The sequence below is a fragment of the Lucilia sericata genome, unplaced genomic scaffold, assembly GCF_015586225.1.
Source record: "Lucilia sericata isolate MDLA Ls3-8-SP2 unplaced genomic scaffold, ASM1558622v1 Contig000006F_arrow, whole genome shotgun sequence".
NCBI lineage: Eukaryota > Metazoa > Arthropoda > Insecta > Diptera > Calliphoridae > Lucilia > Lucilia sericata.
The window spans coordinates 1,409,100-1,426,803 of record NW_023994047.1 but is presented as its reverse complement, the minus strand read 5'-3'; the positions used below and the strand labels follow the sequence as shown (position 1 = coordinate 1,426,803).

At 28.7% G+C, this 17,704-nt stretch overlaps 1 protein-coding gene, 1 long non-coding RNA gene and 1 other non-coding gene across 3 annotated transcripts in view; 1 reads left to right on the top strand and 2 right to left on the bottom strand.

Moving 5' to 3' along the window:
• The window catches only part of LOC119601347 (activating transcription factor 3), a 60,068-nt gene extending 53,451 nt beyond the window's left edge, over positions 1–6,617 (top strand). Inside the window, exon 5 of the mRNA XM_037952256.1 lies at positions 2,181–6,617. Coding sequence (XP_037808184.1) covers positions 2,181–3,668 — 1,488 coding nt within the window. The 3' untranslated portion in view covers positions 3,669–6,617. The remainder of the gene's footprint in view (positions 1–2,180) is intronic.
• LOC119601353 overlaps positions 1–16,285 on the bottom strand; it is a 92,400-nt gene extending 76,115 nt beyond the window's left edge. The window contains exon 1 of the long non-coding RNA XR_005231218.1: positions 15,355–16,285. This is a non-coding gene — a long non-coding RNA (uncharacterized LOC119601353). The remainder of the gene's footprint in view (positions 1–15,354) is intronic.
• On the bottom strand, positions 12,010–12,081 carry Trnah-gug. The gene has a single exon. It is a non-coding gene; the product is annotated as a tRNA-His (tRNA).
• Positions 16,286–17,704: the final 1,419 nt, after the last annotated feature.

Here is a 17,704-nt window from a genome sequence, read left to right as displayed (position 1 = left end):
ATTTTATTTATGCACTCAATAACAACCTATTCAAAACCTGTGTGTGCCAGTCTGTGCTACGCACTCAAAGAAAAAAAGACCCCAAATCCCCAAAAAGTAACGTTGAAATCAAAATTATGTTTTGTGTAAATAACATTGAAATTATTTTATTTTTCAATTTAAAAAAACCACAAAAAATACCATAAAACAAAGTTTTTTTTGGAAAAGAAAACAATAATCGATTTAACCATATGGTCGGGCCGGTCATTGCAATCAATAAACTGCATAAATCTTAACTGCAACCACGAACGAACAACAATAACAATGTTAACTGCAGCAGTTGAAATGACTTGATTTTGTTGGAATAGGTTGACTGTCAGTCATCAAAAGACATTTCCGTATAAGGTGTAAGCAGCACATTGCACTCACTCTCACTTTACAAGCGAAACTGCTACTTCCACCCACCTTTTAGTGCAGCAGTTGCCACATCAGTATGATTAAGTATTGTGGTGTGTGCAACGTGCTAGCTTGCAAGCGAGTGAATGAGTGAGTGAGAAAAACCACAGAGTGATTTTTATTAAATGTAGGTCACACTTGACAACGTACTGCTGCTGCTTGTTATTATTATTATTATGGAATTGTTTACATTTCCATCGAATCGTATGCGTGATCAAGATTTTTCGAAATGATTTAACAACATTTTTGTTTTTGTGCGCATTGTTTTTGTTGCTGCTTTTGTAGGCCACTAAATTGGCAAAAATCTTTTTTCAATTGTAAATATGTGTGGTTTATCTTTGTGTCTGGCCATAAATTTATATTATTTTATATTCCAAATGACACTAGAGGCACGCCAAAGCAAAATCCACAAAAAAGGGTTTTTTTATATATTAATGTCATATTTAGGGAGTGTCTCTTTTCGAGAGATTATCAAACATGTTATTTGATGCAAGTTGTATCGAAAAAAATACACTAAAATCACCCAATTTATGTTTTGAAAAACAAACTTAAGACGTGTTTAGAGTTGTATTACGTTTTGAAATGTTTTAAATTTTTGCTGTTTAAATTATGACTTTTTTATGGACGCATTCATTTCAATATAATCGTGAGAATTTAAACATTTTTTATTTAAAGATATTATCATTGCGAACATATCGATCGATCGATCGATTTGTATCATTTTGACATTTAAAATACACGGTTGCTGCAACGTACTTTTAAGTGTAAATTATTTCAAAATCACTTACACACGCTGTTCATACAGCCCAAAAAAACTGTGATGCCTAAACATTTTGACCAAGTTACCGTTTTTGGCCATTTTGTTAAACACAGGTAACCAAAACAAATACTTAAATGTTTTGCAGTCAGCTTACACTCAAAAATTTATAAAGTTTATTCCTTGGCATGAAAAAATCCCACTTAAAACTAATTTTCTTCTATTCCACAAATACAAAACTCCTTTAACTCCACTTTATTACCAACCATGTTTGTCGAGTGTAAATTATACTTAATTTTTGTAAACAGCAAAAACTTTATACAAAATCTTACATTTTACGGATTTGGTTATTGGTGACAGACGAGTTTTTTTTCGGAGACATGTCAGATTTAAGACGCAGTTAAGCTTTTAACATTTTAAGCTTAAACAAAATACAACATGTTCGTTTAACAGGCGTCAGTCAATTTTGCTTTTAAGTTCGTTTTTTTTAAACCCATTCAGGGTCGTAATTTCAAACAAAGTAACAATTCTAGAGACAGTATTTTTTTTTTTGGAATTCAAATTGCTTAACCTCAAACATTTGCAGGATTTGTTCTAAGTTTGCCATCAAACTCCCAAATATTGGCAAATGCTGACACAATTTGTTGTCTCTATAAACAAATCTCATTGAACTTTATAATGAAAACAACTTACTAAATAAATTTAATTAAAAAAAAAAAAAACTAGACTTTAAAGCAAATTGTGCTAACTGATTGAGTGACTGACTTGTCTATATTGGACTGCGTTAGTAAAGTGTACTTTTAACCACTACAAAGTCATTAACAGCTTTATTATCATTTGTTATGTACTCACATTCACATGATCAGTATTAACCAACAGTCAAGGTTAAATAAATAAGTGCACTTTACAAATAAAACTTAAGTAAACTTTAAGAGCAATAGAAAGAAATGTTTATTTATTCCCTCTTTTCTGTTTGCTCTCATTGCAGACCTGTTCACAACTGATTAAAGCTGGTCTCAAATTGTCCATACAAAGCAAACGCAAGTTGTCTACCTGTGACTCCAGTTCCGGTTCTGAGCAACCCATGTCTAAATGCTCACGACCCAATGAGGAGTTCGATGAGACCACAGATGATGACAGTGATCTGAAGGCCACTTTGCCCAAGGGTTTGACACCTGAAGATGAGGACCGTCGCCGGCGTCGCAGAGAACGCAATAAGATCGCTGCCACCAAGTGTCGCATGAAGAAACGTGAACGAACCCAGAATTTGATTAAAGAAGCCGATCAGTTGGACACACAAAATGTTGACCTCAAGAATCAAGTGCGTATTTTAGAAAGCGAAAGGCGTAAACTTTTGGAAATGCTACAGGCTCATGAGCCGGCCTGTGTCCATCATGAAGGCTTAAATTTACCCTCAAAACTGTTACAATCACCAGCTTATAAATATTTGGCCGATTTGAATTTGGATGACAACTCTTGCAATTCCTCAATAAATGGCCTCAATTCACCTGCTAATGTCAATAATAATGGTTCCACAATTACTTCAAACTCCAGCTCACAGACTCCCACACAGCGCACCGTAATCCCACCGATGTCTACTATCAAATTTTCACGCAGCAATGGTTTCAAGGCTGCTGCCGCAGTCTCCGCCGCTCTTACAAATCAAGTTTCAATTGTATCTCAACTTCCCAGCTTAACACAAACTTCAACGCTAAACCATCACACTAGCCAACTACCCAATGGTTACTGTAAGCCTTCACCCACGCCTCAGGAGTTGGGTTATTTAAATTCACCCTCTCAGGACAGTACAAGTCTGTGCATAACAGCTATGCACACTCCCACACACCTCACTACTAGCAACACACCCACCGCCCACCAGACAGTCATCAGCAACTCCGCTTCCAGCCTTATGGGCCACAGCATGTCCGATTACATTCCAAATTGCGACTCCAGTGGTTTAGGTCTGACTTTGGCTCATACACCCACCACCTGCAGCACACCAATTGGCAGCAATGGAGGCGATAACAGTGCTCTATTAGCCAGTGTAGCCAGTCCCATGTCTTGTGTCTCGACACCCACCACCGCCACCGAATTTGTTAAAAACGAACTGGTCGATTCCCAGAGTCCCTACACTACCGCCCAATCGGCCGAACGATTTTTATTTGAGAGCAACTGTGATAGTTTTGTTGATATCAAGCATGCAGTGAATGTCCACCAACCAGTCAATCATAATCATGGCGGACCCACTCTACTGCAAAACTCTAATATAGGAGGCAACATTTTAGATTTTACCTCTTCCTTGATGGGTGGTAATGGTTCCGGAATTGTTTCCTTCCATGATCAAATCTCCATTAAGAATGATTATCTGCATGAGGCCGATTTGTTGGCCCAATTAACAGGTGAAGCGGGCGAGTTTGTTGATTTGGACACCGGAGTAGCAGCAGCGTTTATGACCAATGGTGGTTGCCTGGCCTAAGCTTCTCGTTAAGAACACATGGAGTTTACTTATTAAACATTTTCTTTTTTTCTATTAATTTGCGGGTCAAAAACAAAGTGAGAAAAGGGGAACGTAAGTAACTCTTGAGAGATTATTTAAGGTTGGTTGCTAATGGTTAAGAAACAGAGAGTGCGGAGAGAGATAAGAAAGATCGCTATGATTATACAAGCCTAAAGAAACTTCCAAAATTATTAAAAAAAGGGTTTAGGGAGTTCGATGCAACAACATGGCTGCTAGCATAGTTTAGGTTTTTTATTATTATTATGTTCAAACAACCACGTAAAACTTTATTTGCTTAACATTCCCTTTCTAAACTCCCCAAAAAAAAACAACTGATTTTAATAAAATTTTGTCTTCCATTTAATGTTGATTTAAAGAAAACTAAATTTTAAAACAACAAACCCACCTTTGTTTAAAATTATATAAAGAAAACAACTTCAATCAATACATAAATACTTCCTAAATGATAAAATTAATACTTCCCAACTCTGAATTTTTGGCATAACAGTCAGTGCTTTATACTACTAGACTCATATTTATATTTTTTCTGTAATTGTTTTGTGTTTTGGTTTGGTAAAACTTTGGTATCAAAGTTACAAAAAAAACGTGGTTGCCATAGTAACTCGAATACATGTTTTAATCGAATTGGCAGCTTTTTTTCGTTTAACCCTACAACCTTAAAATTTTGGAAGCTTATTAAGGCTCAACTACCTCAATTTGTTAAAATTTATAAAAAATATAAAAAAATTTAAAAATGCATTCCATAATAAAGTTTTAATTTATTGCAAAAAACAATACAAGAGAATCAAATAAATTGAACCTACAACAGTAATTATTATTTTTAAATAAAAAACAACAAAATTATTATTATTTCTTTAAGTAAAAGAACAGAGATTAATTGTAAAAATTATATAAAAAATTAAACTATGTAATTGGCTTTAAATATATAATTAAAAATTTAATGATATTTCATTATAAGTGATAAATATAACACAAAGTAAAATTACAAAAAAAAACAAATAACAAAAAAAATGCCTTAAATGTGGAAATTTCAATAAAACTACTTTAATATACATACAACTCATAAATTTACTACTAAATGTGCTCTTATATTTTATTAAAGCTAAATTTAAATTTAAAACAAAACCGATATTAACTCTTCTTTTTTAGGTGTGTTTATTTATTAATAAGAAAACTTTCCTCAACTAAAAAATTAATAAAAAGAAATTTCAATGATAATTATGTGTTAGTTGTGCAGAAAAGTAAAATTTTTATAAAATAATTTTCAACAAAAAGTGTCTTCAAACTAATTTCATTTTTTTACAAATTGGAAAGAAATCAACAAAAAGCCTTAATATTTTTGAAAATAAAATAAATAATCTTAAAAATAATAAAATAATAAAAACAAAAACTATTTAATGCTTTATAAAAAAAACAAGAACAAAAAGAAAACCAAGTGCTTTATATATAAATATTTTCTTTTTACAATATTAATTAGGAACAAGAAATTTATTAGTGTTTTACTTTAAAATCTAAAATAGTTTTTGATAAACTTTGGTAAAAAAAATAAATAAGAAATATTTTTTATTGCAGCAGTTTATAAGCTTTTTTGCAACGAGTTTACAGTAAAAAATAACATAAAAAAATAATATTCAAAAAAAAAAAACATAAAAATTAAAATATAATAAATATGACAAAGAAATGCCTTCTTCCTATTTTTTAAGAATAGGTTTGCTATGCATACATAAATATTTATATACATACAATTAAATATTACAAAACAAAAAAACATAATTAATAAAAACAAAAAATCAAATCAAAGCATCAAATTACCTCATTACAACAAATCCAAAAACATTTAAAAAATAAAAGTTAAAAACTCTAAATGTATTTAAAAAAAATCTATATATTGTTGTTATTAAAAATATAAAAGAAAAACAAAACAAATTGAATATGTTATTAATGAAACTTAAAATTAATCAAATTAAATATAAATAAACAAGACTTACAAATTAATATTTCTATTCTATTAATTTGTTTAAGGGAAACCCTATTAATGAAAAGTTAGTTTTAATTAAATAATATTTTTGAAATCAATATATATTTTTAAATATTCGCTCTTTTAAACTCAATTATCAACCTATGGAATTGGCAACACTGTTTTGATTAAGTGGTAAAAGTAGGGTTTCCCTTTAAAAAATCTTACATTTGTTTTCTTTTCATTACAATTAAGTGGCGCATTTGTGAATAAATCAAAACTAAATGAAAACAAAAACAAAAAAAAAAAACAAAACTATATCTTTAGTATTTAAGAAACATCAAACCCAATATATTAATATTGTTATCAAAACTTTAAGAATAACTCAAGCTCTAAACGTGAGCCTATTTGCGCTACCAATGTACCTGTTAAATCAAATTTAACTGTAATAATTTTCAATATACATTTAATATCCTGCAAATTTGTAAGTCTTGTTTAAATATTATCTCTATAAGATAAAATCAACTTATTTAACTAAAAAGGTTTCCTTAACATTTCTATATTTAACAAAAAATGTTGTGTTTTTAAGTATTATGATATTTTTGACCAGAGCAAAAATATATAATTAATATTTTTATTATTTCTCTTTAATTTTTCACTTTTTATTTATTTATTTTTTTCTATTAAGTTAAACTGTTGCAATATTCATGACTATTTTTTTGTTAATAAATTTTAAGTTTTTTTGTTATTTGTTTTCTCATTTTTTTATACAATTTCTTGCTATTATTTTCTTTTTGTTTAACAAATTTTTATCAACAAATATTAACGTTTTAAATATATATATTTTTTTTAAAAAAAGCACACTTAAGACACCTATTTAAAATATATCTAATATTAAAAGAAAACAAAAATATTTAAAAAAATACACACCAATATTAAAACCAACACTAATGTAATTAATTAATTACTTACTAACTGTATATTATTTATTTCTTTTGTAATTTTCTTATTTTTATAAACTTATATATATAAATATAAATATTATTATTACTCTCTATGGTCTTTATTTATAATTTAAGCAATATTTGTATAAAAAAAATCAACAAAAAAATGTGAAAAAACCAAAATTGATGTGTAGATTTGTGTAAATTTATGGAAAAAAAAAATCTTTAAATTAAAAAAAAAATACTTATTTAAACAAAACTTGTTTCAAAAATCAATAAAAACAATTAAAATAAAACATAAAATTTAAGACACAAATTAATTATTAAATGTATGATGATGAATAATAAACAAAAAACAAATTAACATTATTAAAAACAGTAAATTGCAGTGGTGTTTTTAATTTGGATGGATATTATGTTAGGTTGAAGGGAGGATGTATAATAGGCCACTATTGAGCCTGTTGTGAGTTCTTTTGCATAGAAAGTGTTGGATGGAAATACATTATGTGAAAGGAACTTTTATCCGGTGTTCAGAGTATAACTTTACTGGACACGATTCCTTCGAATTTTTAGAACAGTTTCCGTGTTCCTAAGTAATAATCAGATAGAATCATTCCCATGATTGTTTGGTGAAAGAAAGATGTATGTATATTACATCAGTTCCGAATAAGTACCCCTATGCCGCTATCGGGCCTGTTGTGTGCTCCTTTTTTAACGATATATTGGTCCCAAGGTATTTGAAACTAATATTGACGAAAGCCTAACAGCGAGAGAGAAAGTGTTCTACTGTTTCACTATTCTCTTCGCATGATCGTTAATTTTATTTTGTATAGTTGTGCCCGTAGTACTGTGTGTTCTAGCAGAATACGTACCATCATTCTAATCCCAGATCTATTCATTCCGAGGGGACTTCTTGTTCTCCTTTCATAGAATCTTTGCTGTGCAAATATTATTAATCATTTTTATCCGGTGTTCATGAAATCAGTTTCCTGGACATGATTCTTTCGAATTTTCGAAGGAATGTAATATCTGGTATAACATCGTTCCCAAGACCCGAAAAAATACCCCTCGACCCATATCGGGCCTGTTGTGTGCTCCTTTTTTAATGATCGATATATTTTAAACTAATATTGAGAGTGTGAGAGAAAGTGTTCCCCTGTTTCACTGTTCTCTTCGCATGATCGTTCATTCAATTTTGAATAGTTGTGCCCGTAGTTCTGTGTGTTCTAGCGGAATACGTAGTATCCTTCTAATCTCAGATTTATATATTCCGAGGGGATTTATAGTCCACCTTTCATAGGATCTTTGCTGTCTAAAAGTTATTATTCATTATTCCAAATTGTAGGTTTCTCTCTTTTATAACTCTGCTCTTGTTGCATCGATGGTCTTTGCACTCTTTAGATTGAATGGTGTATACACGAAATTCAGAGTTGGCGAACCATTTGTGCCTCGAACAGCTTTGGGTACCGAGTCATTTATAATGTATTTAAACTAGCACAAACTGGTTCGAGCACGCTAGTTGGTGCCAGTCATTCGTGCTGCAAATCCCTCATACAGCAAAAACTTTATAGGTCTGCTCAAATCAGATGGTCATCACTGACCTCCAGCTCGACATAAAGATTGACCTGGCCTCTCTATGATGAGCGAAAGTTTATAGGTTTAATGATACTTTCTAGGATGAAACTACGTATGTATGTATATACAGGTCATTACGACAGGACACTGTATTATGGGCGCGCTCGCTAGAAGACTAAATCTTCCATTGCATGCCTATTGCAGGAGCTGTTACAGTGAGGATCGTGCCTCTGGCTACTATGATTCCATGTCAAACATGCACATGTATCCTATAATAATGGCAAAACAACGGGATCATCATGTGGACCCAAGTGGGTCTCTTGTGGGTCTATGTTAACTTTCTTAAGTTCCCTTCAATTCTTAAGTTAGATGTGTATTTCCCTTTTCGGAAAAATACATATTTATATCAATATTCTTCTTGCTAGAATATGATCCAGTACATATTCAAAGTATTTTCTCCTGAATGGACAGATATCATAAAATGCATCCTAACAGGGTACTGTATTATGGGTGCGCTTGCTAGAAGAATAAACCTTACATTTAATGCCTATTGCAGGAGCTATCACAATGAGGAAGAAAAGGAAACTGTCGAACATTTTCTCTGCCTCTGTCCCTACTTTGACGATATTAGAACTGAGTCCATCAACTAGCGCCCCTCTAATATGGATAGAATTCGTGCGTCTGGCTGGTTTGATTATATGTCAAACATGGACATGTAATGTCGTATAGGTAGGTTCGGGTAGGATCCGTTACAGGGTAAACCAACAGAACCATCATGTGGACCCAAGTGGATCACTTACTGTACGGCTGCCCCTACAACCTAACCTATGTTAACTTTCTCAAGTTCCCTTCCATTCTTAGTTTAGATGTGTATATCATTTCCCTTTTTCGGAAAACTGCATATTTATATCAATATTATTCTTGCTAGAATATGATTCTGTTAGTTATGATCCAGTATATATTTAATGCATTTTCTCCCGAATGGACAAATCTTATGAAATGCACATTGCATTTCTCTGCAGGATAAGTCAACTGATAAGCTTCTTTAGAAATAATCTGTTTTGCAAGCAAAAAAGTTTCTATAATCATGTTCATTATTTTCCGGGAATGTGTTCGATTTTGAACTTCCTTTAACTAAGAATAGGTGTTTAGTTTTAATTTTTTATCTAATGGTCCATGGTTAATATTATATTAAATTAAAAAAATATAATATTTAATAACGCACAATGATAACCTTGTACATTTGACCAATGCTTTCAAGCTTGGTTTAATTTGCAACTTCCACTTAAGCTAAATAGAGTTGCAGTGCAGTAAAATTATAAAAAAATAATAGGTATATGAGATATTATATGGTTTTTAGTAAAGTTTATGCGATTGTTAATTATTTACACTTGTTTAAACTAAATAATCATGAGTTTAATTGTGCTCATATAACAAATCATGATTTAGATGATATTTAAAGTTATTGTGATTAAATTTATTTTTGAATATGTTTACCACCACTTAATAGGGGTATACAAATATCAAGGGAATCGTCTATGATTAAAGAGTAAGTATATGTGAAAATAATTATGACATTAAGTGAATAGCCATAATAAAAGTTATTGTTTACGATAGAGGAAACACTTTTCAAATGTTTGAAAACTAAATTTTATTTTGAAAAGTCACTAAATAAATAACAACAATTATTATTATATTCCCCCACTTTTAATAATGGATGTGGCGTTGTTGATGATGATGATGATGATTTTTAATGAGTGTCATTTGAAATGACCTTGACTACTTTCGGCTGTTTTTCTTTTTTTTTGTTCATTATTATATTTTTATATATTTTTTTTAATTTTAGTATAGAATTAGTTAAGTTTCTAAGTCACACACACTAACTAGTATTTACTCATACATGAGAATATCAAATAAAATAAAATGAAAATAAACAAAGAAAATATTTTATGTATAATCAACTTAAAAAACTTAAATTAATTACGACAATTTGTCTTGAGTTTTTTTTTTCGGCAGTTAATCTGTTTGTCGGACGGGCTGGCGGGTGTCCCAAATGGAACAAGCAAGAGCTGCTGGAAAGCAACAAAGCTTTATTGGAGCAGAATTTATGTACTCCTACAATTGTTGTAGTTGTGTGTGTGTAATTTTGTTTGTTTTATAGTTTCAGTTAGATGTTAAGGAAATAATAAAAAAAAGTATAAAAAATAACATGAAAAAAATGGAAATAAATACAACAAAATGTCACATTAAAACAATGTTTAATTATGTGCATGCAATAAATTAGGTTTTGAATGTGTAGATGGATGAATGCGTGTGGCTGTGACTTTACCCAGCAGTTTTTGAAGGAGTTAATATGTCTCCATTTTTCCGATATGCTCAAACACTTGATAAACTCGTTTTTTATTACTCCCGGAATCACTAAAACGACTTTAGTCAGAAAAGTCGCAGTTCTTGAAGGAGTTAATATATCCGCCTTTAGGCGTTATTTTTCCAAAATGCTTAAACACTTGATTGACTCGCTTTTTATTACTCTTGGGATCACTAAACCGACTTTAGTCTGAGATAAATTCCATGAATAAGTCAAACGCTACGGGGTTCTTATTCGTACCATATACCCTGCTGTTCCTGTGGTGGATGTCCCAAACTAATAATTTTATCTATCAATTGATAAAATCATTAGTTTGGGACAGCCACCACACGAACAGCAGGGTATATGGTACGAATAAGAACCCCGTATGTGTTTCTATGTATTTGACAAGGTCGAGGGGATAAACATCTGTTTTCAAAATTATCAGTCAACCAAAAAAACAATTCACAAAAAAAAAAAACCAACAAAAACAAAAGTGGAATTTAAATTAGTAGCATTTTTATAAATCACACTTAAAAATAAAAACAATTTTTATTAATAAACACAGCAGCATTAATTGTAGTTAAAAGCATTTGCGTTGGAACCAAAGTCCAAATGAAAACAACACTCAAGTTAGAAATTCTCTAGCTAAAATAGGGAAATATCTGTAATATAACATATATTCATAATTTTCTGGGAACTTCCCTGAATTCCGATTCAGTGTTGATTTTACCATTACACTTGCCTGATTTTATACAACCCCTGCCTACTACGAATGCCGAGCTCTATTCTAAAATCAGATAAGATAAAAAACGTAATGATCAAAGTTATATTATAACTTTTTCCTAAATCTTTTCGACATTCTAAAATAATTGCCCGAAAATGCATACAAATCATATACTAAGTACACTAATTAAATATGTACATCACATGATAAATTGACAAGTGAGTCAAAAATATAATAAAAAAATTTAATAGATTTTATTTATAAATAATTACCTACTTATATAATTTAATTTAAATCCATCACGTTTTGGAAACCAACAAATAAAACCAAAAATTAAAACGAAACAAAACGAATTTTGTATTTTATACACAAAAAAAAGCTAAAATAAAAAAACGTTGTATTTTTTTCAATTCTAAACAAAAACTTAAATTACTCATGCCGGGGAATGGCGCTTTATAATTTTGTTAATAATAATAATAATAAAAAAAGAAAACGCAGTTTGTTATAAAATGCTAATTAGTCATAATAAATTTGGAATATTTTTGAATTATTAATGAATTTTTATGTAGCAAAAAAAAGGAATAAGTAATAATAAAAACAACAATTAAAACATATCAAATCATTAATAACAAAATTAAAACTCATAAATAATTATTTATTACTTTTTTGTTATATAAATAGTTATGAAAAAAAAAATTCATAAAAAAAAAATAAATCTCCTCCGTGACAATGTTCTACGAGGGGAACATTGCCGTGACCAGGATTCGAACCTGGGTTACTACGGCCACAACGTAGGGTCCTAACCACTAGACGATCACGGCTATTGGAGATGTGTTTAAATGAAAGGCAAATAGTGTTGTTACATGTGTGTTGAAAATAAATACGCAATTTCTTGCTAAAAGCAGTGAAATGAAAGTATGGTCAATTTCTATGATAAGGTGGAAAAGTAGAAAATGGTGGTGAATTTTTTAGCAACTAATTGGTAAGTTATGGTACGCATAACCATTTTAGTTTTGGCAAATTATTATTAAATTAAGTTTTTATTTTAAAAAATAAAATCTAGCTATATAATTAAAAATATAAAATTAATGCTCTGTTAGTAATGTATTTAATTAATAATGCAAAAATTGTCATTAATTGAAATTAATTAGTAGCATTAAATAATTTATTAAGACATTAGGACACACCTTTAAATATACACTACTAAACTAATATAGCAATTAAGTGAGTTGCCAAATGACTATTTCAAAGAGAATTCAAACACTGACTTAGTTTTATATAAAATTAGGAATTTTGTATAAATGATAAGCGTTTTAATAAAACTTTCTACTTCCAAATAGGGTTTGTGAGACCGACAGAAGAAGTTTTTTTTTTATAAATTGTTTCAATTCATTAATAAAATTATATAATTTTCATAAAAACATTACTTAGAGTGGTTATGGAAAGGTTAAAAACTATTAGGCCGAACTTGAAAACCGTAACCAAACTCTAATGTCCAGTATGACTATTTGACTTAAATTTATTAAAAAATATTCGGAAATTTTATTCTTGGAGAAATAGTAGAATGTGTTTGGTATAAGATAAAACATATCATAGACCATCTGAAGGCCTTGCCACCCCGTAATATAGATCTGAGTTTGCATTATGAGTTAGAAAACAGAACAATCCTATATATTTGTTGGTAAAAATTTGCAATAGAATCTCATCATTAAAGGAAAACATGGTTGCAAAAGATTTTTGGAATAATAAGAACAGAAAAAAGCTTTTGAAAATTCTGCCCTAAAAGCAGATTTAATATTCAAAACAAGTTAAACAAAATATATAGAAATCCTTGTGACACCCTAAAGAATTACAATTTACTACAAATTGGCAACCCTTTCTGTGACCCAGTGCCTCTGAAACACACAATAAAAATACATTCATGCAAATTGTTATATGAATTCCATGTTGTATATAACCAAAAAAATACAACAAACTTATCATTCTCATATCACAGGGGACACATCAGAAACGCGCCTTTACTTTGTGAAAAAAAAACCTAAAAAGCCGCTTTTTAAATATAATTAATAAAATTATTTAAAGATTTTGCGGCTAAACTTTATTTTACGGTTTAGCAAATATGACACAACTTATAAAACCAAAAAAAAAAAAAAATGCCCTGACCTATATAATTATAATATAAATAAATTGTATGAATGAATGTGAGTTTTTTATTTAAATGAAATGTATCCTCTAGATTGAAACGTTTGATTAATAAGAATTTAAAATATAAATCGCGTGTAAACTCTATTTTTAGTATTGTTAATTAGCAGCCAATAATAAATTTGTTAAGTTATTGTTAATTAAATTTAGTTGTTGTTGAAAAATTACAAAGACCTTAAGAATAAAAACTTATTACTTTTTGTGCAAGGTGTGAGAGTTATAAGTTATTTATATATATTTTTTATTTACTTTGTTAAGTGCCATGCAATTTTAACAATTCCTCAAAAACAATTGCAAACAATACTGGATTAGATTCAAAATTTATATAGAATTGTTATATGTTTTACCAATTTGTCAAATTCTGTTTAGATTTTAGAATATATTTGTATATGAATTCTCAATCATGTCATGTATTATAGTTAAGGTAATAAATCATGTTTAATCAATAATTACCCCCCACCCAAATTAGCTTTACTTTGAACTAACGCCTTCCTATATAAATAATATATAAAATAAAAATTGATTTCATATTCATTTAAAAAAAAAACATACATATTTTGCATTTTATAGCCTGGAGTTAAACTCATAATTCTTATGAATGCCAGGGCTGCTGTAGACATTCAATACGGATAATGTACATGATGTCACTTCTCTCTCAATGTTTAGATCGCTTATAGATGTTTGGCATGCGCCACAAAATTCACTTGGTTTAACACTTGAGCATCGACAGACGATGAAGAACAAATGAGTGAACCACCCTCTTCTAAAGTTAAATCTTTTGAAAGATCATGTATTTCATAAGCCACTGTATATTTTGTACAAATATTATTGGTTTATTTATTGTTTTTTCTTCAATCTGCAAAATTTGGTTGCGTTTAAAGAAACAGACATTGATTGTTTTTTTTCATTCTGTGTTGTTCTCATTGCCAATATACATAAATGTCTTTTGGCTGCCGTTTAATGTTTAAAAACGATACACGACACCATCGCCAAGTGTTTGGGATATTTGAGTTTTTTTGTTCAATCTGTTTGAATTTCGTTGTTTGTGGCTGGTTTGGTGTTGATTTTTTTACGCTTTATTTCACTTGAATTGTCAATATTTCTGAAAATAATCGTGATCTTGTCGTTTGACAATAAAATAAGTACATAAAAACTTTACGATACTAAAAAACAACTACAACCAAACAAATTACAAGCAATATGAAATCAAAATCCAATTGGTTCCAAAGTATAATGACAAATAACTATTCAACTGAAGAATAAGAAAAGTTGTGGATGAATTTTGATGCACACTTCAAGAAAAGTTTTAAAACAACATGTCTAGACGTATTATAACAATTTATTTTATAGATATTTAAATTGTTTATAAAAGTTTTTTATAACAGTTTTTATAGAACATTTTTCAATACAGAATTTTCTCATTCTGCTGCATTTTATATAAAAAAATCTGTATAACAATTTTTACTAAACAATTTCCAGTATAACAGTTTTCAAAAAGTACCAAAACTACCATTTGGACTCATTTGAATTATAATATTTGATACTTATAACTGCCTCATCTATAAAATCGTCTAAAAAATTTCCAGTATAACAGTTTTTTATATGAAATTTATTTTTTGTATAGAAGTTTTCTGTACGATATGTTTTTTATATAAAATTATCTATATAACATTTCTTTATAAAGATTTTTTATAGATAATATTCTGTATAACAGTTTTTCTTTAGAAGAATTTCTATATACAAATATTTTTTATACATATGTACATTTTTTACGCTGAATTTATGTATAACAGTCTTTATAAGAACAATGTAACAGTTTTGCTACTGAACAAAAATTATAATTATCCTTCAATAAATACTTTTAAACAATTAATAACAAAATATTGACTTACCATTTCATCGGCCTTGTCATCCTTTATTCTGTGTTGTTACGGAAAATCTTTTCCACTTCTTCCCAGCATAGTTATAAAAGAAAAAACATGAATGCACCTTTGCAATAGCAACAACAAAACAGCATCTCACTAAATTTCTTCTCCCTCAAACAAACATACAATCTCGGCCAACAATTGCCTTCGTATTTTTCTTTTTTGCAAATTTTAAAACACTTTTTTTGTTATAAATTTTATATTTTCCAATAATATTTTTATGAAATAACATTAAGCACATCTTTATTTACATTTTTATGCAAAAATATTTTAATTTTATGCATTTTTTCTATATAAAACTATTATTAATATCACTGCGAATCTCTCTAAACACCCGAAAAATTTTCAATATAAGCTCGAACTAAAGAAACTGTCAAACAATTGGTGTGAAGTCAAAGAGAAAAGTGCGCCATTTACTTATAGGTACTGCAGTTTTTTTATTCATAAACAAAAACAAAAAACACTTACTACATACATAGGTATTCAAGAACAACAACAAAATAGCATCTCTCTAAATTTCACCTCCCTCTCTACTCCTTCTTTTCTATTTTACAAACACACAAACTCGGCCAACAATTGCCTTCGTATTTTTTTAGCAAATTTTAAAATATTTTTTTTTGTTATAAATTTCATATTTTCCAATAATATATTTATGAAATAACATTAAGCATATCCTTATTTACATTTTTATGCAAAAATATTTTTATTTATTTTTTTTTTTTCTATTTTACATAAAAAAGAACAAACACAAACTCGGCCAAAACTTATTTGCCTTCGTATTTTTTGGCAAATTTTAAAACACTTTTTTTGCTATAAATTTCATATTTTCCAATAATATTTTTATGAAACAACATTAAGCACATCTTTATTTACATTTTTATGCAAAAATATTTTAATTTTATGCATTATTTCTTTATAAAATTATAATTAATATCACAGCGAATCACTAAACACCCGAAAAATATATAATTTTAGCTCCAACTAAAGAAACTGTCAAATAATTGGTGTGAAGTTAAAGACAAAAGTGCGCCATTTACTTATACTATTCATAAACAACAACAAAAAACACCTAATACATTTTCAATAACAACAACAAACGGCATCTCTCTAAATTTCATCTCCCTCTCTACTCCTTCTTTTCTATATTACAAACACACAAACTCGGCCAACAATTGCCTTCGTATTTTTTAGCAAATTTTAAAACACTTTTTTTGTTATAAATTTCATATTTTCCAATAATATTTTTATGAAATAACATTAAGCACATCTTTATTTACATTTTTATGCAAAAATATTTTAATTTTATGCATTATTTCTTTATAAAATTATAATTAATATCACAGCGAATCACTAAACACCCGAAAATTAGTTAATTTAAGCTCCAACTAAAGAAACTGTCAAATAATTGGTGAAAAGTCAAAGAAAAAATTGCGCCATTTACTTAAATTAGTAACTTATTTAACAGGGATGGACAAAGTGTGTGGTGAGAAAAAAAGGGAATTCATTAAAGGGGATTTAAATATAGTTTTAAATTGAAAATTAGCGTTACTAAGATAAAAGAGGTTGATAAAAATATTTATTAATGCAAATGAAGCAATAAAATATTGTTTATTTAAAATTTTACTTTAAATTTGTCTGCAAATGTCGCAAAAATTATAAAAGTCTTAAATATTTCTTATAATCTATGAAGGGTATTAGAAAAACCCTGAACTCCTAGAATTAAACATTTGATACTTGTAAGAAAACTGAATACACTAAACAAAATATATATACAATAATTTAGAGATTTTGGCAAAACAAATTAAGTTAATTATAATTAATTCTAATTAATTATTAGAATTTGAATTTGGAGGAAATTTTGATCATATTGAAAAATTTAGTACATTATAAAAAATCCAGTATAAGCTATATTCCTTATAAATTGTCTGACTTATTTTTTCTCCGCGTAGCCATTTTAATATTTTATTTATTATTATTTTTTTTTTTTAATATAAAAATTAATTAATACTGCAGCCTGTGGGCAAATTGTCTGGAGTCTTGAAAATTCAATAATTGTTTTTAGATGAGAATTTTTTCAACATGACAGACATATGGTTGGTTAATTCAAGAGCTGTTATAAAAATTGTTTTAATAAAACTAGATGATATAAATATTATTTTATTAGAATATTGCATGAGTGTTAAAACAAAATCGAATGATTCATATTTTAAGAAAAAGACTTGAAATTTAATAAAATTGAGAATAAATTATAGGTTGACATGTTAAGTTAAAAATAAACCAACAAAAGCAAGCATATTGTATAAATAAACTAAAATTA